The sequence below is a fragment of the Vanellus vanellus genome (genome assembly GCF_965231255.1).
Source record: "Vanellus vanellus genome assembly, chromosome: 3".
Lineage (NCBI taxonomy): Eukaryota > Metazoa > Chordata > Aves > Charadriiformes > Charadriidae > Vanellus > Vanellus vanellus.
This window is the reverse complement of record NC_138907.1, coordinates 19,122,393-19,149,610: the sequence shown is the minus strand read 5'-3', so window position 1 is coordinate 19,149,610 and position 27,218 is coordinate 19,122,393. Positions and strand designations below refer to the sequence as shown.

Here is a 27,218-nt window from a genome sequence, read left to right as displayed (position 1 = left end):
ATAAATCTCAGGAAAGGTTTTGAAGTAATTTTGCAACCTCCACCCAACTTGGTCTTTGTTATCCAATGTGCATTTCTACTATCCTTTGTAATTGTGAACAAACAAATTCCAAAAAGTTAGTACCTTGTCTCACTTAACATCCCTTAGGGAAGACTCCCTCTATCTCTTTAAATGAAATGTGAAAAAGAAAAAAAAAAAAATAGTTTTCTTCATGCTGCTTTGTTAGGTTCTGGTTCCAGAACGTAGCAAGAAACAAGCCATTCTCATTGCTGTTCCAAGTCAGTAATGCCCTTGCCCGGTTATACTGACCACAGATAATTTCCTACAAGGGTGCCCTGATAGTGTTCCCTTTATATGGACACTACAGAAACATCTAAAGCATGAATCAAGTTTTGAGTATTTCTTTGAAATGCTACTCAGGATCAATCTGACATACATTTGTCATCGCTGCAGATGCTCTTGTTGCTGAACTGAAAAACACATCCATGTCTTCCATTGCCACCCTCATTTTGAAAATGGAAAGACAGAGGTAGAAGTAGTAACTCCATAAACGGTAGGCCTCGTAGTCTAGCTATCGCTGTGTAACTGGTTCTGGTATTGCTGACAAGACTCACTAATTTCTATGATCATTTTATATTCCATTAATATCATTGTGTAGACACGTTTAATAGTTCAGGGACTGTGATTGTGAGCACAACCTATTTCTGCCATTTACCATTGTCTTTCAACCCCACCCCCCCCCCCCCACCTCATTAGGCTCTGGCAAACTTAGTCCTGGAAAAGGTAATAATCTCAAATTAGCGCTCTTGGGACACTGTTAAACAACAGAACCCAAAGTCAATTGAAAAGTTTTTCCTTCCTTACATCACTGAACATGTTTCTTATATATGTTTATAGCGTATTTTGCCTACAGACTTCCAGCACAGACCAACCCTGGAATTACTGGTAATACATAACAGGTTGCTCATGCACCGAGTAAGAGGTGTATCCCTCCGCACATACCATGGTGCCGATGGCAGCCAAATGTTAGTGAAGGTGGGCAATTTTCTGCAAGCCTCTGATTTCCCATATTGGCCAAGTATTGTAAGGGAGCTTGTGAATTTTTTTATAAACAGATGAAGCGAGCGTTCTGCTTGTTCATGGCATCAAGTTTGATGACATCTGCCTTAGAGGAGGAAGTAAAATGAACTCCCTGAGGGACAACTGATAGAATTAATTGCCTCCAGAAGTTTAGCTGAGGTTCTTATGCCCCTGAAGCTTGAGGCCTTATAGCCCTTATTAATGGTGGGGTTTTTTTCCCTAGTGGAAGTAGGGATAGCCTCTTGGCCTGGATAGAGGTTGTGGCAGCAAGTTCCACAAACTGCCTACACCTTGTTTTAAACCACTGATGCATTTCACTAGTGCATTGCTCTAGGTTCCAGAGTAAGCCAAGTAGCATGGTGCTTGGTTGGTAATTTTCTCAAATCACGGTAAAGTTTTGGTTTGGAATGAGTTGAACTTCAGTTCAAACCATCTTAATTTAACAAATGCCAGTTAATACATTTAGGCCCTTGAGGTATAGCTAAAATGCCTATGTCTGTTTTGTGATATAGAGTTTATGTGCTACATGTGCCAGTGAAATTGCTTTCTATGTTAGAAGGACAAATGTGCTTTAGGCTTTGCTCCACTGTTTTCTCTTTATTGTTGCTGGTGGTTATTTGCAGTAGTGCCTGCAGCAGTACTGCCTTGGGCTGCAAGTAGTATCAGAGCTTCAAATGAATTAGGCATTTTAAGTCTTGTGGAGTTTTGTTCTTTCTGTTTTTCAAGAGCAGGACATCACTCCCCTTTGCTGTGGCTGAAATCCAGTGCCTTGATTGCTGTGCATTTCATGTATCTAGCTAAGCTGTGTGAAAACTAGAATTTCTGCTGTGCAAAAGAAAGTAAGTATGAGTGACAGTGTGTGTAAATAGAGTAGTAAATCTAATTTGGAAAGAAAAGTCGGGAAGATGGAATTTTTAAAGATCTGTTTTAATAGAGCCAGAATGGCATTTCTTGCAAAATATTGTTGCTGGGACCTTAGCGATGCATTGGGGAGATTGCCAGGGAGCTTGAGGAGGGCAGGTATGTGGGTGAACAGGCAGAAGACCAAATGTTTCCTCTGCCACATTTCCTGTGAAAGCGGGCATTCCATCAAATGAACTCATGTACGAATTATTTACTGAAACGTAGTACCCCAATTCTGAATCTCAGTGTAATCTTCACTTCTTTTTCCCCTGCCTTAAACAGGAGTTTCCAATTTTTAAACCCAGTTAGCATCTTGCAGCTGCCAATGAGAGAATATATAGGGATCCTACATTTAACTATCTGTTAGTTTTCATCATGGGAATGCTCAGCTGTTTTTGGAAACTGGGCATCTGTAACTTGTGTGGAGTTGGGCAAACTTCTGAAACCTGGTAGTTGTTTGGGAAGACTTAGACTGCAGAGTCCTGCTTTTTTTCCCTATCATGTGAGTGTGAGGTGCTGGCAATGTTAGCCTGTCACACATTGCAGGGAGGAGAGGTATACCGTGCAGTATGCAACAAACCACAGTTGTGCACTGGTGGAAAAAATCTATGCTTCTCACCTAGCTGCTTAAGGATTTTCAGTTCAGTGCTGCTGAACTGCCTTAGTCTTTGCAGATCAAAATAATGCTTCAAATAGAATTACTGTAAACTGCTGTGGCATGCAGCAACCTGTAGAAGTGCGCTCTCTGAGCTCATGAGACATGCTGCAGTCATTTCTAGAATAAGGAGAAAATCAATACTTTACAGGGAGTGAATGGTTATTCTTACTTAAAAAAAGAAGTGGTGGATTACTGAAGATGGGCAGACTGGGTTAGTGTTTGAGGTCTTGGGCTACTTTATATCTGCAGATTGAGAGTTGGCTTTGCGAAATGTTTAAGAGAGCGGGGGGAGGGAAGTGTGAGGTTTTTAGTCTGTATCCAGAATTGTAACTAAGACCCATCTGTCCTAATTATGTTGAAATGAGGGGCGACTTCTTCCCATGCCATATTCTCTCCCATTTAATTCAGTAAATTAAATGTAACAAAGCTGTTACATGTTGGGCTGACTTTCAGTATCACATATGAAAGTGTATATAAGCAGGAGGAGGACTGTTAGCAAGTCAGTGCAGCAGTGACCAATGAGGAGAACGCACAACACCTGGCTCTGGGTTTTACTGAAATCCTTGCTGGTTCAAATCGGGTGCAGTCTCCCCATGGACTTCGCTTGGGCCGGGCTTCCTCCTGCAGTGTTTTGGGCAAAGGTCACTACCCAGCTCTGCTATTTCTGAAACGTCTTCTCCCATTCCTGTCTACCACCTACCTGAGTAGAGCAAGTAAATATATCTGCTAGCACTGACTGCAGCAGCTGCAGAACCTGGGCGGCTTTACATATCATCTTGTATATACCAGTGTATTGATTACAACAGGGCCGCTTTTGAAATCAAAGATAATACCTCTTGTGCTCGGTCATCTCCAGGTTCCTTACGTCATACTCCCTGGCATAACATATCTGTGGTTTTTCATTCCCCGTACTCTCACGCTCTTAAAAGCCAGGTTCTAAAAGCTTAGATGCACATTCACTAGTCTTAAATTACCAGCACTGTTTGCTCTTATCCTGACGCTGCCTCTGCACTGGAAATGAGACCCCTCTAGTCTGTCCAAGAGGCACAAAATGTGAAAGTTGTTCTGGTTGCTTCAGTTCAAAGTCTGAAGGTATAACGTGTGCAGCAAGAGGACATTTTTCTTCTGTTCCACCAGAGCATTGGGCTTTTAAGGAAACAGAGGGCCATTAAAAGGCATTTTGGGATACAATATAGTTCATTGGCCCCCTGTCCCTGGAACCCAGTGGGAGTCGAGAGCTGCCAGTTGCAGGTCCAGCTGTGCTGTGTGTTACATGTGTGATAGTCTAGAGATACTTTTGCCAAGGCCAGGTAAGCAGATACCTAAGGAACAAGGTTTATTTAAAGGGAGTAAATCAGAAATGTAAAGCTTAACCATAGCAGCAGTATGCAGATGCTGTGATCTGCTAGGTTTTATCGCTTCCAGTTTTTCATTTTGATTTTCTCATGTTTGGGGCGTATTGTCCTTTTGAAGGTCATCTACTTCTACCTTTGGGAACATGTTTGATGTTTCATCGGAGACATCCAAATGGCTTCTTATTCTTCCAAACGAAGACACTTACCTCCCTGCTTTACTAAACATATGTTTCAATGCAGGTGGCTTAACCCACTGGGGTATTGCAATGTTAAATCACTGTGATAGCTGACAGAATGAGTCTCTCATCTTCCATTTTCTGTGAGATTTTGCTTTGGTTTTGGGTGGGGTTTTTTTTCAAGAATAAACACAAGTAACTTAAGGTGCCAGACTGTCGATATCAGAGCTACTGAAGCATTTTGCTTTAGGAACTTTTAGACCTTGCTTTCTTAGGTGCCTTTCCCCTCTTACCTGTTATTCTTGGGGTTTTGGGGAGTACATTGGAGGCAGAGGAGGAGAGGGGAATTCTTCCATTTGCTATCTACTCATTTTAAGACTTTATACTGCCACCCATTGCAGGATTGGAGAAATAAGTAAAATAAGTATGTAAGTATCCGTATAAAACAAGTAACAGTAGCAAAATCTCTAGAGGACACTTCCAGGGGAATTTTGAGGAGAGGTGGTGTAGATTTTGCAGTAAGAAGGAAGAGATTATTCTCTCAGCAGTACTTAGATTGGGAAGCCTTCCTAATGTCGTAGTTTTGCAATGCCTCTTAGAGTATTACATTCTATTAGTATATAGTAGTTTTGCAATGCCTCTTAGAGTATTAGACTCTATTACAAAGATTTCGCAGAAATACCAGCCACTTTATTTCTTAAAGTCCTGCCAAGTTGTTTGATCCGTTTCATGCATTGAACTTTTTTATAAGAAGGAATTTAGCTCAACTTCAGGGTTTGTTTGTGAAAAGGTAATTCAGACCTTGTTCCTGCCTAAACTAATGTGTTTGTTTCCTTGTATTTCTGGTGGGTGAACCCCTCCAGTAACAGTAATGGTAGAACCACTGGCCTCTCTCATCCAGACACATGCAGACCATCATTTCTAGACCAGATCTGCTTAGACAGTAGCTCCGAATTCCAAGAAGCAGATCAAGTTAATGCTCTATCTGAGCTAACTAGTGCCATCACTGAAAGAGTCTGCATGTGTTGTATTGCATTAGTGGATGCTGGGGGGAAGAGTTGTGCCCTTTGAGAAAGCCACAGGGAGGTCTGTCTGGCCCAACATTATTTGTATAAATAATGTTCTTTAGATGTATTTAAAGTCTTTTGTCTTTAATGGCAGTAGAATTAACTAACAGAGTTTCTTAGATTGTGTATATTAGCTTGTCAATAAGTATGAATGATAAATCATTTAACGTGTACCAAAAATGCTTAGTCTGCTTATTTACCATCTAAATCTTAGTTTTTATTACATATGAAATATTTCCTGATATACTAGCAAATATGTTAGGGTTGGTTTTACAAGAGCATTGTGGTCTTGCAACTGCACTGGCCATAATAATGAATCTTTAAGGAAAAATACATCATTTTCAGCATCATGTATTCAAATTAAAAAAAATCAGATTTTTGAGGCACAAATAAGGAAAGCCTTGTTCTAGAAATCTATTTGTGCAGGGCTAGTACTTTCAGTGATGAAAATGGCTGTAATAAGAATGCTTTGATTTACACCTGTAGATCTGGCCTAGAACATGCAGAGCTGAATGCTTGTTTTACAGGCCTCAGTCAGGTGTTTTGCCTTCTGAAGCTGAGCTTGAATCTCTTGTGAGCAAATAATTATTCAAAATACAATCTGTTTATTGTTATGTTTTAATCACTGAGATGATGTTGTATTTTACAGGTTTATATTTAATTAACAGCTACTTTCCCATATAAAATAAATTGAATAATCAAATGTCTGTAGAAACTGAAAGGGCTAAAATGCACTGGTCTTGAGGTTATGAGTGTGCACTTTAACAGCCCAGAGAGCAGAGCCCAAAACTGGGTGGTCTGTGTTGCATTTTACTCTACTTTGTGATCTTTGCCTTTTTGAGCAAAAAGTAAAGCCATGTTCATAGTTGTCATAACTTTCGGGAGATGTAGATGAAAAGCTGAAGCTATCAAATACCGAGATACACAGCGCTAGTGAGTCTTTTAAAAGAATTCTGTGAGTATTTGGTCTGGCTGAAACCTCAGGGGTCAGATTCTTCTCTTGGTCCGACAAGAGAGAGTGAATAAAGACCAGAACAGCTACTTGGTCTTTGGATGTTCGGATCATGGTTTGTATATGTCCTCGTTTCAGATCACTGGTTGTTCACAACATGTGGTGCCAGCGGACCCTATGGCCCCACACAGAGCCAATGCAATGATGCCTACAGGAACTCCAACCTCAGTGTGGTTGTAGGAGCTGAAGGGATTCTCCAAGGCATTCAGATCTGGAGAGTACCAGCAACCAACACCTACAGGTAAGGGAACAGTCTGATTGTCATGATATATCTTTGCACCTGAAACTTACCCAAGCTGCAGATACATGCTAGGCATATATAAAGTATTATATTCAGAAGTTTGGCCAGATCTGCTTGGGTTTTACTTCTCCTTGATCCTGTGATTTCCAACCTTTCCAGTCTCAGATTTGTTGTCTGGAAGGTGCGGCATTTTGGTGAAAGAGAGAAGAAAAGAAAAAGAAGCAACTATCTGAGGCAGACAAATCTTTAGCCTAAATGGTCACAGGTTGGGAGAGCTCTATAAGTAGCTGAAAATCAAGCGTTTTCACCTCCCCAGGCCAAGGGGCATACATATCCCATATGCTGTCCATTGAATTCTGTGATCAGAGTGAGTTTTTCCCACTGTTTACCTGGTATAGGAGGCACAGTCTTATGTCAGCATTTCTTCTGGGACAGATTGCATCAAGTTCTGCTCAGCATCTTGGCTTTTTTGAATCTAGGCATGGTAAGTTGAGCCTGTAAGCATGGCTCACCACTGTAGAATTGATTTTGAAAGCCAGCCACCTAAGTGTTAGGCTCTGTGATACTGAGGATTTTAACACTTAAATCCCTCTGTGGAGTTATTTTCAAAGGGAGATGATCAGATACGGTTCAATGTTACTTAATCAGATTTTTACCAATCATTTCTTTTCTTTTTTGCGCTTGCTGGGGGAAGAAGTACAATCGAAATGTAGTTCACTGTATCTGAATGGTAACAGCAAGCCATTTCGTGCATTAGTTTGTAAGCAGAACTGTCTGTTTGAATCAATGACTGTCTAGTGGTGGGGTTTTTATGCAACGTTCCTTATTGAAACCAATGATGGTATCATGGATTTCAGAGCAGAACATGCCACTGCAGCCTTTGAACAAATTTCAGTTAAAACTTACTGGCACCATTTTTTTTTTCTTTTTATTGAAAAAGAATATTAGTATTGAGGATAGATGTCAGTCTCTAACAGAAGTCTACTGCAAAGCAGTTTTGAGAGACTGGGTAGGTTAGGCTAGGCACAAGTTCTGCCTGAGTGCCTATTACCTCAAGGATTGATGGTAATGAAAAAAGCGTTAATGATATTTTACTCGGCTATCAAAAATGAGTTGCCTGAGGTGAATAGAATTTTTCAGGAACAGCATCCAGTAAATATGGTTATAAAGTATAGCCCAAAAGAGAAAAGGCAATAAACTTACAACATTGTCATTTCTTTAATATCATAGCCCAAGAAGAGCGAGAATACCAGTGCAACTGTCGGCTGTTGTGTTTGCTACACAACACAAACTACAGGTCCTGCAGGGAGGACCTGTCTATTTAAGTCCTATAAATGACCTAACAGACTTTTAGGTTCTGTATAGATAATAGATGGCTAATGTGATTGGTAACCTGTATATAAATAGATGACATTCTCTTCTGCACCTCTTAAGGCTATAGTAGAGAGTTCACAGCCCGGAGAAAGGAGGAAGCAATTGTGGGCTGAAATTAACTTGACATCTTCCTGATTCTGGGCTGCTGAAGGGGCAGCAGAGTATCTCAGTATAGCATAGCCCTAGGAAAATGTCAAGTTGCAGTATCAATTCTGGGGCTTCCCAGAGTATGCACCCACTGCCTGTATTTAGCTTTCCCCCGCAGGCCTGCTGTACTGTGAGTCTTGTAAGTTAGCCTGATAGCCATCTCCAATGTACCTGACCCAGAGATAAAAGCTGTCTGTTGGGCTCTTAAGAAAGCTGTTGTTATGGCATATCAGTGGTTTTTTTACACTGTGTACTGTAGAGCGGTGAGTTACATTCCTGATAATTGCGTAGGAAGGATATTGATTGTGTGAACACAAGGCAGAATACATGCTATTAAAATGCAAAGACAGAAAGCTCAACTTTGCACAAAACTCTACTAGCACAAGCTAACCACACCCAGAAAATCTCACCATCTATGAAGGTCTGTGTAGGCTGCCACACACTGTAGGCGTCTTCATTTGAAGACTGGAGCCCTACATGCTCCAATACTGATATGGTCAAAAATCATCTGGTTTGCTCCTATGGGACTGTACATTGTATAACAATAAAGTTAGACAATATAAAAGAATATTTTTCTTTTCAGATTTCCTTCTAAGCATTTAGAAGGTCTTGTCATCCCATATCTAGGCCTATGATCCAAGTATGAGAGAAGTGAACTGTAATAAATTACATGTTACCATCCATTATCCAAATTCTTTCCATTTTGAAAACAAGAGTCTTTGGTCCGTGTTACTGGTGCCCTGTTTATCACTTCCACTGTCCTCTCTTTTCTCTGGTACTTTCTTGTAAGGTAGCACAAGAACATGGCACAGTGGAATGCAAAAAGGTGCCCTTCTAAGTTGGCCAGCCTAGGCACTGCATTTTTTCATATTCTCAAAACTAGCTCCAGCGTTTCCCATGACCTGTCTACCCAGAAGTGGATATTTTTCTCCAGCTCTTGTTTGCCCAGCCAGAGCACTCTGCTCATCCTGATCCTTCCTGAAGATGCGGTTTTCTTTTTCAGTTCCTACAAGTATCATAGTAAAAGAAAACAGGAAGACAGTGGAAGGTATTCTGTGTTCTGGTTATATCTACTCAGTGTGGTCCAAACCTTTCTTCCGGGACAATATGGTTAAATGGATTCCTCCTGTGAAAGAATGTTGTGCCTAAGGAAGATGATCCTGCTAAAAATCGAAGTCGTGATAACCCATCTGTTTAAATAGTGTCATCCATTTTGAATAGGGAATGACTGTCACCTGAATCTAGTGGGTTTTATTGGTCCACAGCCTTTGAATGAGGCCAGAATGGGTTCTCATGAACTTCCTGACATCATTGCTTGTATGCAAAATCTGTTCATACACAGAAAAATATGGCCCCTAATTGCAGCCAATTAGCCCTGCCAGCTTGCTGTGCCTGATAGTGCACCTCATTAGCCATTACAAAATTCTACAGCAAATCAGCTCAGTCTTCAGATTCATGCAGCATCTGTTCAGGGTAGCCCAGTGCTGTGTCCATCACTTTTTCTGCTGGCTCCAGTGCAGCCTTACTGAGGAATGATTGCTTTGGTTATCAGCAGTGGCATGAACATAATCATGTCACGTTGCAAGGATCTAATGTTCTTTACGAGGCACTTGATGCTCTATAGTTGCTTCCACATCAGAACTGCTCCCTGCTGGCTGCCTCAGAGCAGTGTCACAAGGTGAGTTCCTCATGCTAATTGTTAAGGCGAGTTGCTGGCTGAAAGTGAGCTGGCTACCCAACCTGAAAGGATGCTCACTCATGAGGGGCACTGCTGGTCCGTTCTGCTTTTAGGACTGCACTGAGCAAAGACCAACCAGGTGCTACAGGAAAGGAGAAGTTAAAGCGGAGCACCTATACTGTAACTGGTAGGAAGCTGAGAGGAAGTTTTGTGTTCTCAGCCCTACAGTCACTTTTTACATGCTCCAGGTTGAATTTTGCTTTCATGGGAATAGCTGCAAAGTTACTAATGTCAGTGGAGAATCACCTGCTTATTTCAGATCTAAATTGAGCTTGCTGTACCACCACTCACTTGCTCAGAAAGTTGAGTAACTCTGTCTTTTGTTGCAGCACAGATGTGTGTTTTCTCATGATTTTTATAAAGTGCTTTGAAATCCTTTGATAAAAGCTGCTTCAAGTATGTAAATTGTATGAAATGTACTTAGAAAGGGAGAGGGAGGAGCTGGGCAATACAGTGGTACAGCCAAATCTTTGAGTACATCAACAACATTAAGGACCTCTGAATATAGACTGCTTGAAAGAAAGGTCCCAGAGCCTTAACTGAGACTGCAGCAGCCTGTGTATGCAACCTAGCCGCTCCTGGCTGGAGACAGCGAGACATTCATGGTGACTGTGAGTTTAGCCATGGGGCTTTTCCTTTTCCTTGTTTACTGCAGGTGGTGTCATGTCCATCTACTCTTCTATATTCCTCTGGTCCTGGGAACAGGAGAGCTGTTTCCCATCTGGTCCGTAAGACCAGGACCAGTTATGCTGTCTTCTTTCCCAGATCTCCCCCGTCAATCTCATGCTTAATGTTCTCTTTAGCCATATGTGCTGTACGTACTAATTCTCCTGCTTCTGTTCTTTCTTTTCCTTGCTGCAGACCTCTCAAGGGTATGCCTTCTGGGAAACAAGATGTGTTTCATATGTTAAAGTTTGAAACTGGAGGGACTTGCTCGCTCTGTCCTCAGCGACTGTTTGCCCAAGAATCAATGTGAAAGAAGCTGTTCTGTAGCTACCCAAATTTCATAGGTCCTTGTAGAGCAGATGATCTCAATCTTCAAGCTTTGGGTTTAGATTTTAGTGTCTGGTCTTCAGGGCCAAGCCCTGAGACACTGTACAGTTCAGGTGTGCAAAACACTCAGTGCCCAGGATTGGTTTGTACTAGTTTCTACCTGTCTGGGACAACTGAGTTGCCAGGCTCTTGTTTTTCTTTTTCCTGCAGCATCTCAGGCTATGGAGCTGCTGGTGGGAAAGGAGGAAAGAACACCATGGTGCGGTCCCACGGTGTGTCTGTGCTGGGAATTTTTGACCTCCAGAAGGATGATACTTTGTATATCTTGGTGGGACAGCAAGGAGAAGATGCTTGTCCTAGTGTAAGTGGTTGCCCTTTCTGTTTTGACTTAATCCCTTCTACAAATCCATGGAGTTTTGTCTGTTTACAGAGAAAACCGTTGTCCTTGAGGGGGTTTGAGTTATGTGGTTCAAGGGATAGCTACAGTTTTACTGGGGGGACATGAGTGTGAAAAGGTACCATATTAACTGTTGTCACTTCCTCTTCAACATTCAGGCCCCATTGTTAATGCACTACAGGTTCCTGATTGATCTGCATATCCCAGAGCATCTGTGGGGGGTTTTGGAGAGAAAAGACAACCCTGCCTTTCTTTCCTCTGTAGCTTAGTCTTTAAGGTTGACTTCAGAGAGCTTTGTCTTTGCTCTGCTGTTGAGCCCAGCCCTGCCATTATCATAGTACTCTGCAACTCTGGAGACACCCACCTCACAGGGCCTCTTTGGTTATTCTGTGTATGGGAGTAGGAGAGACAAATTAATCACTGCTGGGTCAGTCCTGATTTTTGTGTTACTAACCAACTGTTGCTGCAGATGCCACGACAGAAAGGTGCAGCTTCCACCATTTGCAGGCACAATAATCTATTGATCGTTTAGTATTCTTTGGAAGATGAGGGAATAGGAGATTCTTATGGAGGAAACCAAGCATTTTCTGATGAAATTTCACCTAGAGCTTTGAGCTGGACATTTAAATGCTGTGCATTTCTCAGCTGTTAATGGTTGGCATCCAAGAGATGAAAGCTTAGCAGTCTGTTACAACAGAGAAAGGTTGAAGGACGTAGACAAGAAAGAGAGGTTCTCAAGGCTGGGCGCTGAAGTAAATAATGTTAAAACTGGAATTATACATATCTACAAACAAACCATTAATATGAAGCCTCTTTGAAATGAGAAATGCCCTAACTCAAACTTCCATCTAACGTCTATAACTAGGACATTCCAGCTGAGTGTAATATATGGACTCATTAAATTGCAGGCCACTGTAATCTTAGTGAGAATTTATTGAGTGCTAATGTAATTCTTTCACTGAGGCAAAGAGATTGCGTTGACTTGTAGAAGGGACTTTTACTAGATTGGATTGTAATCAGTTATGTCTTTGCAATGAAGGATTTTTTTTTTTTTAATTCAATTGTAATCTAGTGGCTCCTTTGGGTCATTGACTTTGTCATTTTATTAATCATCCCCACCCAGCTCCAAATCAATTAAGGATAGGGAGGACTAGGGAAAGGAGGATTGTTTAGTTCCATAGGCAAGTCTGCACGCACAAAATGGATGCCATTCGTTCTCTGGCACAAGCTAGGACACATTTTGTGGTCAACAGCATAATTTGTAACTTGAGGATGCTTTTATCAGGTTCCTCTTCCAAAAGAAAACACGGACATGAAAGCAGAAGGTCAATCCTACTATAACAACTGTTTGTGCATTTTTCCCTTAAAATGTAGTTGACCTAGTAAGCTCACTGTGCATAACAAGATAGTGTTACTGAGGTGAAATGTGTAAAGTAAAAGAAGCTAGAAGCAAAGCTTGCAACTTCCAAATACTCACAGGAGAGTCCTGTTTGTCAGGCACTTTAGTGCTCCAATTTAAAATCGAAGAGACAGTTACGTCCTTTGGGTCACGGTCCAAAAGTACTTATAAATTATGGTTTAATGTTGTGTTTGAGCTCACTTAGTGAATTCAGTTTTCAGTGAATTCAGTAATTTGCCTAATGCAGAAGGTTCGTTACATTTGGTGCTAAATGGTAGAGGCAAAAAATGTGAAGTAGGAAATATGGACACTCTTTAGTGAGGTATTTTCTTTAACATCAGGTCAACATTGCAGTCAAAGGTGGGATTGCAGCTGTTCTGGTAGGCTTTGAACTAGCTAGCACTGGTAATTAAAGTAGAAATTGCTGCTACAGCGTAAGTGTCGGATTAACATCAAAACTTGCTTGGAAGTCTAGATAAATATTAGGTGGCTAGTCTATGCTGAGCTCATTGCTACTGTCCATGCGATGACTACCTAGGTTAAAGCTAGTTCTGGTACATGTATGTGAGCCACCACCAATACACCTTAGTTCTGGATAGGTGCACGTTGGCTGCCTGGCCCTAACCAGTGGGGCACTGGAAGAGGAGTAAAGAAACTCAGGTTCTCTCTGTGTCTCTGCCATTTGGCTGTTGCGTGTCAATGGGGCAAGTCACATCATCACTGAGTTATTCCCTTCCCCCACTTGTGAAATACAGATATTTAATGCTGGGAAGTATTTGCAGTAAATTCTGCTACATCTTGTACGTTAAAAGTTTATGGAGCTCTTTTACATGGTAATAGGTATCAGCACTGAGCTTGCTTCAAAATAATTCAATTAAGATGACAACAAATTCTTCTGATGAAGATTTACACAAAAAACAAGATTGTTCTAGAAGAGCATTCATTTGCTTCTGCTTATGTAGTTTCACTGGAGGACAATTTTTTGGTTTGGGAAGATGAAGGGACCATGAGGCCTGTGTGTGTTCAGGAACATGGAGATTTCTTACCAGAATTCAGACCTGTTCTTCTGTTTGCAGACTAATGATGTTATACAGAAAGTCTGCATTGGAGAGAACAATGTGATTGAAGAAGAAATACGTGTGAACAGAAGTGTCAATGAATGGGCAGGAGGAGGCGGAGGCGGGGGAGGTGCAACTTACATCTTTAAGGTATGGAAACATAGCCCCTGGGCACCTTCAACATGAATACATTCTGCCACTTGTGTCTAGTACTGCAGCCTGAAATACCTGAGAACCCTTTATACACCTCTAGAGACGGGTCCACAAAGTGAGCTCTGGGTATCCTTCATTTCCAGTTGATAGCTGTAGTGAGCTGAGTTGGTCCTTCACGCTTCTTAGAACTGCTACACAGTACGGCCACACTTGCTTCAGTGGCTTGAAGTTTCCTTTACAAACATAATAGTTTGAATTGGATTTTCTTCAATGCAAGCTGAGATGCTGAAGCATAATTCTATAGCAAAGGGCAAGTTCCAGAGGACTTTATTCAAATCTATCATTGTAGAACATTAGACTTCAGCTACGCATTTGGCTTCTATGGTGCAATGACAAGAAAAGTTGAGGATAGCCTGTATGTTTTCTTTTAGCAACCCTACAGCTAGGGACCTAGCACTGTTCTTCTCTGTCATGTACCGGTTTCAGAAGTTAACAATAAATTCAGATCACCCGGCCTCCACGTAATCCTACATAACTCTGCGTGCTCAGACAGTTTCCAGTGTAGCAGTCCTTTACCAGTGGAAACACTATATTGCCCTATATATAAAGCAGTGCTCCTTAGCTGTTTAATTTGATGGAAGTCTCATCATGTGGTAACATTACAAGCTTTCTAAGAGACATCAGCATTGGAGGTACAATTCATAGAACTGCTAATGCCACTGTTCTCTGTTGCAGAACTTGGTAGGACTCATGTTATTCATTAACCTTTTGGATGTGGGTGCATAGATAATGCAATGGTAATTTGTAGTGCTGAGCAGTCCTAGATGCCTGCTTAATGCAACATGCAGTAACTAGCATGTGGTTGGACTTCCATTTGTGTGTCTGACTCAATCTGAACACTGCATTTATTTCTGAATTTGTTAAGATGGAAAATGGAGAGCCGGTCCCCTTGATAATTGCAGCAGGAGGTGGTGGCAGGGCCTACAGGGCCAAAACAGACACATTTCATCCAGAAAGGCTGGAGAATGATTCTTCTATTCCAGGGTTGAATGGAAATTCAGGAGCTGCAGGTAAGGAAAGTTTATTCTTTTTAAGAAAACATTGTGAATATGTGGTACTCCAAGATTCCTCCTCACAAGGAGATGAGATGAAACTCAGGAAAACACAGTTCAGGGGGAACATGGAATATAACAGGTACATATAGGACGTACTCCCAGTGCAGAATACTTGGCCTAAATAGGTAAATCTCCTAAATAGGAGAAGGTATAGCAATAGCAATGGCAACATTCTCCCAAAATAATGTAGTACCTCTCATAACCAAAGTTGTTTGATTTTTGATGTGGGAGTTTGCAGTGCCTATGTGGCCATCCTGCTCCCTGCACTGTTTTGTGCTGTGTAGACATACTCACAGTTTCCCTGGCTTACGCAGAAAGAGCATAATTGCACCCTGGCTAGAAGTCTCTGTGAAGAGACCTTGGACTGAACAACCAGCAGACCTGAAAGTGAGTCACTGGTGAGTATGTTGTATTTAGAGCGGGGCTGGTACATGTTTTCACATCCCTTTCACTAAATTCCTTTTGTTCCGCTTCAGAACCGACAGAGGGTTTTTCAAATGTATTTTTTGCAAAGAGAAGGGGAAGGCTCTGTAAGCCAGGAACAAGTGGTTGAGAAGTAGGCAGGGATATCTTTTTATATTTTCCATAGAAAATACTTGTCCTTGTGTGGTAGGTGAAAAGAGGTGCAGATGATTAAAGTGGTCAACAACCCTACAGAAAGGTCACTGTAGCACTGTGTAGCAAGCATATCCTCTCTTCTAACCAAGGCATGGATTCTTACTTTCAGCTGAGGTGCTTCAAAGGAGTGCTTGTTCTGTAGATTCCCGCAGTGTTTTTAACACAGAAATAACCCCTACCTGTGCCTTTTCTCTTCTCGTAACTGCAGGTGGTGGAGGTGGCTGGAATGATAACACTTCCTTCCTGTGGTCAGGAAAATCCTTGCTGGAAGGTGCTACTGGAGGAAGATCCTGCCCCCAGGCCATGAAGAAGTGGGGGTGGGAGACAAGAGGGGGTTTCGGAGGGGGTGGAGGGGGGTGCTCCTCAGGTGGAGGAGGCGGAGGATATATAGGTAAAGTGACTTCGTGTTCAAGGTGTCCCTTCCCCTCCTTTAGTGCTAATGATCAGCAAAACGCTGATAGATAATTCTCCTGTAGCTAGCGTATTTGACTGTTATGTACTAGTATGTCTGTGTATTGCCTTTTTAGCACTAGATGAACGTATGGCATTTAGTCTCAGAGCGAATAGCCAGATGTCAGTCCTTCAGCTATAATCCTGGCTTTGCACTCTGCAAAACGTGCTGTCAAGTTCCTGCTGTGATTCTTGAGCCTTCCATTTTGGGGTTATAGTGCTGAAGAAGGAGGAGCCACAGGCTACGTCCTCCCGTTGCCAGCACCTGTGTTTGGAGGACGTTGGTCCTGGAGACTGGCAGCCAGGCTTTATGCCAGGGGAAAGACACAGGTTCTTCTACCCTACCTTGCTGTGGGTGGGCCTTGGTCCTGCGCAGGAGGTCTCTGGGGGCAGAGGCTTAGGCTGCCAGCCAGGAGCCCTCTTAATAACGACAGTGGTGTTGACTTCAGTCAACAAGGAGCTAATTTCATGTGCTGCTGGTCTCAGGACAGCTGCCAGATGGCATTATGTTGATTATAACTGGTGTGGGCCAGATTCAAGATCTCTACTAACCCATAATCTCCTGGGCCACATAGTTTCTTCAGCCATCTGCACTGTGGTGGACTTTTTAACCCCTGGTTCTCCACAGCTTAAATCCAGGGTATGATAGACTAGAAATCCTGAGAGGAAGTAATGAGTTTAAATGATTAAGTGCATGTTTTGTACCAATGTTACTGTGTAATGCTTTTTTTCCAACAGAATGCCTCACATGACATAATTTTAATTTCACTGAAGATGGTTAAAGAGGAAAAGCAATTTTTGGGTGGGGTGGGGGAATTTTTGCATGCTTGTGGTGCAAAGTATATGGCCCGTACTGTGCTTCTAATATGTTCTATGTATTGCCCATACTTTGCTCCTGCTATGTTCTATATGGCCAAGAAGAAATGAGCAACTCATAAATTCCTTCAGTCCCTACTCCTGGTGGACCACCTGCTTTCAGGGTGCAAAGGAGAGGAAGGATATCAGATCATTCATTCCCTGTGCTGACACAGCACATACCTTGATCAGCAAGGGTACTGAACTTAGCCCTTGAGTACTGGTGTTTTCCAGTTTCTTGGCTACATTAATTTTAAGAAGGGCTTAAAGGGGATGTTTCACAACATCCAAATGGTTAAAGATGGAGTTTGTGTCTTAGTTTGCAACAGTCTGCCTAAAACAGAGCTAAGAAACTGATTTTCACAAGCTGCTGCTATTAAATTGAAGTTCTAGAGATAAAAGACCAGTGGTTCATGCTACAACTCGCTAAGCATTCCCTATATGTTAAATACTCTGGTTTATTCTTTTTTCTTATTTGGATGCCTCCCTAAATATGCTAAAGTGATGCATGTTGCAATGCTTATCTGTATTTTAGTGCCGATGAGCTTCAGTCTGTTAAGGTAACTTCTGGTTTGACATAGGTGGCAATGCTGCAGTGGACAATGACCCAGAGATGGATGGGGAGGATGGTGTGTCCTTTATTAATCCAATTGGTACTTTATACACTCCAGCACTTAAAGGTATTCATATTGGTCAGAAGTCTTCTAGTGGGTTTATTTCATGTTAAGAATAGTTTGCATCTGTAATACACTTTACATCACTTTGGGTACAGCTTAGTGTTATCATGAACATAAGGAGGCAGGAAGATAGCCTAACAAAGTCCAATGGAGACTAAACAGAAGTAACAGGAAGAAAGCAGGTGGAACACTTCTCAAGAATATAGTCTACCTAGCCTATAGAACAGTTTTGGCCAAGAAAAGTGGTAACAGAACCTTATAGTTCAGATAATTTAGGAAACAGACAACGCACCTGGCTATTCACTAACAAATATGTTCCTTAGAGCATCCCTCGGCAAAGTATCCAGGTTGGACCAGGGAGTTTCTAGAGAAAACAGTGCAGTGCTGCCCATCAGCAGTGATAAATACTGCCACTCCAGCCTGTGTTTGCCCAGAAGTTAGTGTCTTGAATGTGTTTGGGATGTGTTCAGAAAATACAAAAATATCTATTTGCTCAAAAAAATGTTTGCTTTAGAACAGCCAGAAGTCTTACCAAATACAGATGTACTCTGGCCTGATAGATTCAGCCAGAAAGTTTTGAAAACATTGCAGTGTTTGATCTCAGAGGTTGTAAAGGCCAGGAAAGAAAAGGTTGAGCCCCACAGACCACTGAAAGGGCAGGTTTCCCTTAGCCTCGGGAGCAGCCTCCTTGCTGGCCTGGTAGGACTATCTGCTCAAAGACAGCCAGTGTACCTCAACTGCAGTGGGGCTAATTTAGCTGGATGTTATTTTCTACATGAGAAAAGGACAGGAGCTATGGAAAGTGGGGAGGAATCAGTTTCTTAGATGGGGCCCACCCTGCCACATCTGGCAACCATAACCATCGTGTCCCCTGTTTCTGTCAGTGCCTAAGGGAATTATATGAATGGTCTTTACAGTAATTAACTCAGCTTCTTTCATCCACTCCCTAGTGACAGAGGGGCATGGAGAGGTGGACATTAGGCTGCATCTTAACTGCAGTCACTGTGAGATGGACGAGTGCCGTGTTGATCTTGAGACTCAAAAAGTCATTTGCTTTTGTGAGCCAGGCACAGAGTTGGCCGAGGATGGTGTGTCTTGCATAGGTAAGTAGGTGTATGGGGTAGGCTGCTAGCGTGTGAATCAGAAAACGTATGGCAAAAATCTGTAGCTTGGAGTGTAAGACATGCTGAAAGTGTTACCTAGTTTTTCTTAAAAATGGCTTCTCTTGAATGTTGCCTTCTTTCCTGCTGGTATATGCTGCAGAGTTATTTTGCTAGGATATAGACACATCAGCACCAAGGAATGGTGTACAGAGCAGCATTGCTGGTTTGCTTTACAGTATATGTTTGGCATACTGGGCAGCACTGAGGAGAGTCGAATTTTGCGCCTGGTTGCGCTGATGCTCACATTCTGCTCTGAAATCATGAAAGTTTGTTCACTGAAGGAATTTTCCAGCTAAACTTAAATTCCAGGTCAGTCCTCTTAAAAACAAAAAAAATGTACAAGGTGAAGGAGAATATAATTCCTGTGGATTTGGATGTAAGGTGCAGGTGCAGAATCTATAAGAAATTCTGCACGAAGGATCTCTGAGGAAAACTGAAGACAGTGCCTGTACTTGCCTTACTTGAAAAAACAAGTGCGTGGAGCTCCATTACTAGGTTTCCTTCATATTCTTGCCCAGCAGTTAGGGCAAGTGACTCCAGGATTTCAGGATCCTGCTCTCAGCTTTGTCACTGGCATGGGAAAATTGTTCTGTATTTTTACCATTCCCATCTGTAATATGGGTAAAAGCATGGTTATGGTGCCAGGGTGAAGTAAACCTTAATAGATGGTCATTGAATGCCTGTTTGTGCCGAGTGAGGATGCAGCTATGGAATACGTTGTACTACACTTACTGTTATCGAGTTTTTCTGCCTGGATTAGATGCATTTAGGAGATGATATATTGCAGTCCTCCTTCTGCTTTTGCTGTGATTTGGCATTGATAGCAGCACTTTAACCCTGGCAATGTAATGTTCTTTCCACCTCCCCAACCTCCTGCCCCTGGTTTTTATGGTCTTGTTTTCATACCCAGGGAGTGCACATGTTAATTTGTTGATAGCAAACCATCTGTTTTAATGGCTTGATATTAATTGAGGAAAGTGAAACAATGAGGTATTAGAGGTCATAGATCCTGAGAACTGATCGTACCAGAGGTTGTTCCTACACTATAGGAACAGCAGATGGGTAAATGGAAGGAAAAGCAGAAAAATCTGTCTGCAAAAAAGTGGCTGGTGGAAGATATTTCAAACATGTAATTCCTTCTTCTCCTGCCTCTGTTACAGCTGAGCCAGTTGTTCATCTCCCCCTCTCCTTGGTCTTGTCTGTGGTAACTTCAGCATTGGTGGCTGCTTTGATTTTGGCTTTTTCAGGAATCATGATAGGTGAGTGTTTCTCTGCAAAAGATATTTTCATATGAGGGCTGGATCTGAGCCAGGGATAATTGGGCCCTGGGAGGCAGAAGGATTCAGGTTTTTAGCTACTGCTGTATTTAATGACACCTTCCCACACACATGCCTTAACTTCAGATTTCAGTAGTTTTTTCTAACCACAATGACCAATTTGAGGAGGTTTCAGTTACTGACTGCATCTCGAAAGAGACATTATTGCCTGCGTTGTAGTGTAAAGCTGCCAGAACACAGCTGCCACTGGTTTTGTGAGAGCTGTTGGTGCTTAATGCCTAAAAGCAAGCTTCTTTATTTGTGTGGCTATATACAGATTTAACCTCTTTAGTGTATGACATTTAAGTTTGACATTCTCACATAGGTTTGCCTTTTACAAACTGCTGCTTGGTATGATGTGGGCATTCGTTGCATCTTTATTTGAAATTCTAAAAGGTATTTTTCACCCTTTTGTTTTCTCATTTTAAACAATTGCTCACCTGCATTCGATTGTAAGCAGAATAGATTTGAATCAACGAAAAGCAGCCAGGGATTCAAACCACAGCTCTGCCACCTTTCTTTGTCCACACTGTATATAGTCTGGGGGAGGGGAGGGATGTACCCAGAGCAGCAAATGGCAACTATTAAATTAGATTTGCGCAGCTGTTTCATTTTTAAGAATTTCAGGAGTTATCAGTTGCACACACATGGTGTTACATGTATGATTTCTAGAATGACAGTACCCCTTTAAAATTCCTAATTACTTCTCAGGGAGTGGAAGAGTAATCCTCTTTTCGTCCAACTAGCCTATCATTGCCATCTCAGGAAAGAGCAACGATTTAAAAAATCAAAGCAAAAGCAATGAGAAGGAAAATGGAGGACAGGAAGGGTTTGTGGATAGGCCATTACCTCCGTCTGCCTTTGCGAGTGCATGTTTACCCCTTAAATTCTTCCCCTGAGCAACATCTGCTGGAGAAGATGCAATAGCTATTACTGTCACAGTTTTGGGCTCAATCCAGCTGCTACAGAAATCAATAGTAAGGGTAATAGTGATTTAACCTGCTCACGATTGGCATCTTGCTTTGAAAAAAATACTGCAATATAAATTACTATTTCAAGGAATACCCACAGGACGTCTTCTTTCAAGGTGTGATACCTAATGAACGTTTCAGAAGTATCAGCGAAGTGATTCAAGGGATGTAACAGTACCATAAACTGATTTCAAATTTAGTCCAACTCTGTTGTTCAGAAAAAGAGAAAGTTTTGCAAAATAGGCTAGGTTTATGTACAATGTGTTATTCTGAGGTAACAGTTTAGTCTGTCCATTTTGAACAACATGATGCAATAATTCATTTCAGATTCTAGTCACTTCTACATGATTTAGGAAAGTTAGTGATACCCCGACTCCTTCAAGTTTGGAACTGGACTCAGAAGGTCCAGTTAAATTAAACAGAACAAAACAAAAACCTCAGAAACTGTGAAATCTGAGATATCTGCAAGTGAAATTCATTTTACTTCTTCCAAACAGTTCGTGAGCAAGCCTGTTTCTTCATAAGATGTGTAAATCAAAGGTTCCTGGAAAACTTCACATTCCATTTTCTATCTGTAATTATTCAATGTACAGAAATATGACGGTGTCACTGTCTGGTTTGATTCACTGAAATTTGGTCACATGGCGAATTCCAGTGAGGTGTGCTGCACAGCTGCTGTCCTGTTCCAAAGTCAATCTGTGTCTCCGGTTTACTGTGTTCTCTATATTTAGTATATCGTCGGAAGCACCAGGAGCTACAAGCCATGCAGATGGAGTTACAGAGCCCAGAATATAAACTGAGCAAGCTGCGTACCTCCACTATCATGACAGACTATAATCCCAACTACTGCTTTGCAGGAAAGACCACATCCATTAGCGACCTCAAAGAGGTGCCTCGAAAAAACATCTCCCTCATCCGGTAAATTCATCTTTGCTTTCCCCATGCTTCACACTGTACACTTGCGTATGCTGGCTCTCTCATTCACAGATGTGAACTCATGTGTAGGCACGTACGAATTCTCATGCGTTTTTAGACTCGTGCCCCTTTTCATGAGAAACAAAAAAAGCTGCAGACTTGTGTGAAGAGGACTAGGCTTTGGCAGTCTCCTTGACTTTTTACAGGTGCAGTGTTAATCTTCTGGGGTTATGAGAGTAACTGAAGAGTCATCACCAGTAACTCAGACACATCTTTTGCAAACTGTGCAATGAGTGGCCCATTTCAGTATTAACTGAATAGGAGGGCACAGCCTCCTGAATAGGAGGGCAACAGCTTACACAAAACCAGTCCACTGATAGACCAGAGAACAGAATCAGTGCATGTCTCAGGCCAGACCTGGCTCTACCAGGAAAGTGCATGTTGTAGAAGAGAGCCTTATTGAGAGCCTTTTACCTGGACCGAGATGCGGGAATGTCTCTTAGAAGCTCAAACTACTACTGCCCAATGTGCAGCCCATGCAGGGTTAAGAGGGACTCAGGATCTGGGATCTGGGATGCAGCCTCATTCTCTGCCAGAGTTCGCTATGTTGTTATGACATGCCACCTACATGTATAGCTATTGTTGTACCAGTTGACTTAATGTTAAACAAGTGAACACTGAATAGACAGGTGTGCAAAATCTGTATCACAAGGACGTAGGACAGGATCTGTTGTGTGATTATTTTCTTTCTCTTTTCCTTGTACCCTTATTCAAAATATAACTGTAAATTTCATAATATGATGAGTGCCAGAAACAATTCTCAGCACTAATTCCTAGAGCCAAGTGCTTTACAAAGCAGTGTCATCACCATTGACTGGCTAAGGTGCTTACCCAGAATTACAAAATAAATTGGGAAAAGATACTTGGTTTAGAATTCAGGTCCTTTGAGAACCATTGTGTTTCCTAGTTTCTTGTTCAATGGTTTTTTTAGTGGTGATGCATAAACATCATGGGAACTGTTAATGTGTTTAGGGTGTGGGAACACCAAAACTTAAGACCTATCTTTATTGGCTGGTTTTGGTGCACTCACCTCTAAAGCACTGACACCAAAACCATAGAAGAGTGCTATCCATTGCACAATGCAGTGCCAGCAGCTTGGTTTCACTGGGGACTGTTCGCTTTTGAGGATTGCTTTACCTACCAATTAAATACGTTGTAGGTCCAGGAAAGATCACATCAAGGTCTGGTCCCCTGCATAGTGTGAGGAGTGGTATCATCAGTGTCAGTATCCAGTTCTCCCTGTTTCACTACCATGAAAATTGTGAGCCCATTCTGTGAGCTGTGACCACAGTGTTATAATGTGTGTTCTCTGTAGTAAAACCTTCTTGTCTTCTCTGGTCTGTCCAGGGGTTTGGGCCACGGAGCCTTTGGTGAGGTATATGAAGGTCAGGTGGCAGGGATCCCCAGCGACCCCACTCCCTTGCAGGTGGCTGTGAAAGTAAGTGACAGTGTATGAGTTATCGTGATGGTTTCATGCACCTTTCACCCAAGAGTCCCAATGCATTATAAAAATGAAGATGAATTAAGCGTTACCATAGTACTGAAGGATGTGGCTAGAAAGGTTGCTGCTCTATTGCAACGCTTTAATCCATCATCGTGATGGTACAACTTGTAGTATATGGGCTTGTGAGACTATTAAAAGAGGTCTGTAAGTAGTAAACAGTCAGATTTCCTATACAGCTGCACTAGACTGAAAGTATGAGAAATAAATCCATCCTCTGTCCATCCTCCACATGCTACACCTGGTGTTGTAACCTGTCCAAAGGCTTTGAGTCAGAGGCCAAAAGTCTTCACAGGGCCAAGAGCAGCTGGCACATAGATCAAAGAGCCTGCAGGTAGGAGATGGCTGGTTTTCCAGGGATCTCGCCACTCCATTACAGGATGGATATGCACCAGATGTGAAGATAAATCCTAAGAGACCCTGGTACAGTTCTCCAGGCCTTCAGCAGCTTAGCTATCTTATTTTCTCCTAGAAGTTGCATAGCAGCACAGTCCTACTGCTGGTTATAGTTCACAGTTTTGTGGGAGGTAGCAGTATTGAACTGTCTGAGAGCTCAGGAACTGCGGTTCTCATTTCTTGTCCTCTCTACAGCAGAGTCCCATATATTGAGCACTGTTCCCTGTGCACTCTGGGCTATTTCCTTTGCTGGGAGGAGGATGACAGTGACATTAATGGGCTATGTGTTCCGATCTGTACCTTTCCACAGGCTTCACAGTCTAGTTTAGTAGTGATCTAGCTATTATCTCAGATGAGGTTTCTTTTAGAGAAACAAGGATTGCTGCAAACAATGTTGGTGCTTTAGATTATCAGGTGTTTTACATCTGTAAGTTTAAATATATTCTCCTTGTCAACCTGTTCTTTCTTTTCCAGACCTTGCCAGAAGTGTGTTCGGAGCAAGATGAGCTGGACTTCCTCATGGAAGCTCTCATTATTAGGTGTGTATGAATAAGATGAACAAGCACTTGTGTAGGCTTGTAAAGCCCAGCACTGTGAGGGAAAAAAAGTGCTTTGAAAGATGGTGTCCATACAACACATCTATACAGTAGTTTTAGCGCATGGCTGCCAGTATTTTAGAAAGAGGATAGGCATTACCATCCTTTTCTATTCTTCTTACAAATGAAGAAACTGAGGCACCAGATGATTAAGGGCTGAAGTTTCAAGGGAGTCTACAGTAGTTTCCATTATTCAAATTGAAAATCTTGATGCCCAGTTTTCAGAATTGATAATAGAATCCTTTGATTTCTCTTAGAGATCAGAACATAAGGTAAGAAGAAACCTTAGGAGTTTTGATTGGACTACTCAAAACTAACACATGGCATTGACCTAATGCTACTGTTATGTCACATCTCAGTGACTGAGTCCTAGAATCCACAGAAATAGTTTGTAATCACATTGAGGTCTGGAGAAATGAGAAAATATTAGAGACTAGACCTTGAGGAATGTCTCCTACATAAGCAGATCCCTGTGTTCAGTATATTATTTTGAACAACTCTGCCCTGACTCAGCTTCTGGCCCTTGGGTAGTGAACTTAGGAGCAGACTCTTCATAGAATCATCTAGGTTGGAAGGGACCTTTAAGTTCATTGAGCCCAACCATAAACCTAACACTCCCAAACCCACCACTAAACCATGTCCCCAAAGTAGCACGTCTACCCATCTTTTGAATACCTCCAGGAATGGTGATTCAACCACTTCCCTGGGCAGCCTGTTCCAATGCTTGACAACCCTTTCTGTGAAGAAACTTTTCCTAATATCCATCCTAAACCTCTCCTGGCGCAACTGAGGCCATTTCCTCTTGTCCTGTCACCTGTTACTTGGGAGAAGAGAATGACTCCCACCTCACTACAGCCTCCTTTCAGGTAGTTGTAGAGAGAATAAGGTCTCCCCTCAGCCTCCTTTTCTCCAGACTAATGTCTCATCAGACATTCTCTTCTTCCTGTGACCCCTAAGTCTTGCTGTAGCCCAAAAAGGATGCAGAATATGCAAGGTGGAAAAGCAGCCAGAAGCCACTCCTTCCCCACCTCTGTTTCTGCACTATGCAGACAGACACAAAGTGCAGGGGTAGCACTTTAGCTTTATCCAGCTGCCTTGCCTTTGAGATTTGTTACTTATTCTGAAAAAAAAAAAAACCAAAACATTCTCCGCAGCAAAACATTTGGATTCTTTTCTGTAATTGTGCTTTTTGGATCAAAGCTGCTCCATAATTGAGTCTCTGTGTCTCCACAGCAAGTTCAACCACCAGAATATTGTGCGCTGTATCGGGGTGAGCTTGCAGGCACTGCCCCGTTTCATCCTGCTAGAGCTCATGGCTGGAGGTGACCTGAAATCGTTCCTGAGAGAGACGCGGCCTAGACCGGTAAGAAAATGGAAAATTGAATTTTATTTAGTAAGCTGTTGCCACAAGGCAAATACATAACTATAAAACAGCTGATCCATGCAACCACTGTTTTGCAGCATTTTAGAGGGTCAGAAAATTTCTGTTGCTAGAAGACCACTCTGGAGGCAGGACGCAGACTTATAGGGAACAATGCTGCAGGGTTTATGCAGAGGTGCCTCATCCCTGGACTCTGCTAGATAATATTGCAGATACTATCTAAAGAAAGAACAAAATCAAAACATTAAAAAAAGTGAAACTCTACACTTACCGTCCTTGCACCAGCTGGGGGCAGGTTGGGCAGAAGCATTAAGGTATTAATGATAAATCTGTTATTTACACTGCTGATGAGGTGCATTTCTGTGGATATCTGTCAGTACAAGTTTGACACAGGCAAGAAGAGAATCTGGCCCGGAGCTGTTGACTTAATAGCAAATAGTCCTGAGTTTTAAAGCTTTTCCTACGGAAATCAGCATCAATAGGAAATGATAGTCAGTTAGAAATGTGTGCGAAATAAATTATGACTTCTAGAGAGGAATCAGTACTTCAGAAAAATGAAGTTTTCTCTAAGCCGCTGAATCAGAAAGGCACTCAGATGTTGTTGAAGTTTAGCACCAGGGTCCAGCTTCATACTCTACATTTCTTTGACGCTGGGCAAAATGCTGGATTTTATCAGTACACGAAAGACACAAATTGACTCTAACAGATAAGATTCTTCCTCGAGACATCTGGAAACAGATCAACTTTGTATTTTTTTTCCTTGCAGTCTGGTTTTCAGACATATAAAATGGTCTGTGTTGCCCAGGAGCACTGCAGTCTTGGACAGATTGCAGTAAAGTGGCTCCTGCCCGGGTAAGAAAGCTAAACACCCAGAAAGTCAAGATGTTTGAAATCTGAGCAAGCAGTCTTTGTAAACAGAGGCTGGTTTTCTGTAGCCCCTAGAGATACTCTTGTCAGGTTATACAAATGGGCTGAACTTGGTGGTAGGTGAATGGGGAAATTCCCGTTTTGCAGTGTGGACTCTGCTCTTATCCGGTGCAGAGCAAAATGGCACAGGTAAGGTATGCTGCCTTGTAGGTGCTTTGTTCAAAACTGCCAGGACAAGCTGTGCTAGATGTGTGAAGTGGCAGGTGAAATGGGATGGTGTAGGGCAAGGGTATCCATCACTTCACAATGGAAGCATCTTTTTGGCTCATTAAATTAGAGAGAAGCCAGGTCAGTAATGATCAGGGTCTTGTGAGGAAGCACCAAGAACATTAGTCCTGAACAGCAGGAATTTTTACCTACTTGCAGTAAAATGAACCAGTTGCTTTTGTGGATGAAAAGCCCTTAATCTTTATAGGATGCAGTCATGGGACCCTTCTGTTCTGAGGGGTTTCTTTCTGTCTGCCCTTACCGCAGTCATGAGTCCCTCCTTGTATGCGAGGGCTTCCATTTCTGTTAGCAGTAGCTC

The 27,218-nt window shown here is 42.1% G+C and overlaps 1 protein-coding gene across 1 annotated transcript in view; it reads left to right on the top strand.

Annotated features, from left to right (window-relative positions):
• Window positions 1–27,218, top strand: part of ALK (ALK receptor tyrosine kinase) — a gene marked incomplete at both ends in the record, with an annotated part of 320,185 nt that overhangs the window by 281,461 nt on the left and 11,506 nt on the right. The window contains 12 exons of the mRNA XM_082481002.1: window positions 6,330–6,492; window positions 10,955–11,105; window positions 13,617–13,748; window positions 14,677–14,821; window positions 15,693–15,875; window positions 17,371–17,469; window positions 18,417–18,569; window positions 19,790–19,888; window positions 21,648–21,834; window positions 23,239–23,329; window positions 24,263–24,327; window positions 25,618–25,747. Of these exons, the coding sequence (XP_082337128.1) occupies window positions 6,330–6,492; window positions 10,955–11,105; window positions 13,617–13,748; window positions 14,677–14,821; window positions 15,693–15,875; window positions 17,371–17,469; window positions 18,417–18,569; window positions 19,790–19,888; window positions 21,648–21,834; window positions 23,239–23,329; window positions 24,263–24,327; window positions 25,618–25,747 (1,598 nt within the window). The remainder of the gene's footprint in view (window positions 1–6,329; window positions 6,493–10,954; window positions 11,106–13,616; window positions 13,749–14,676; window positions 14,822–15,692; window positions 15,876–17,370; window positions 17,470–18,416; window positions 18,570–19,789; window positions 19,889–21,647; window positions 21,835–23,238; window positions 23,330–24,262; window positions 24,328–25,617; window positions 25,748–27,218) is intronic.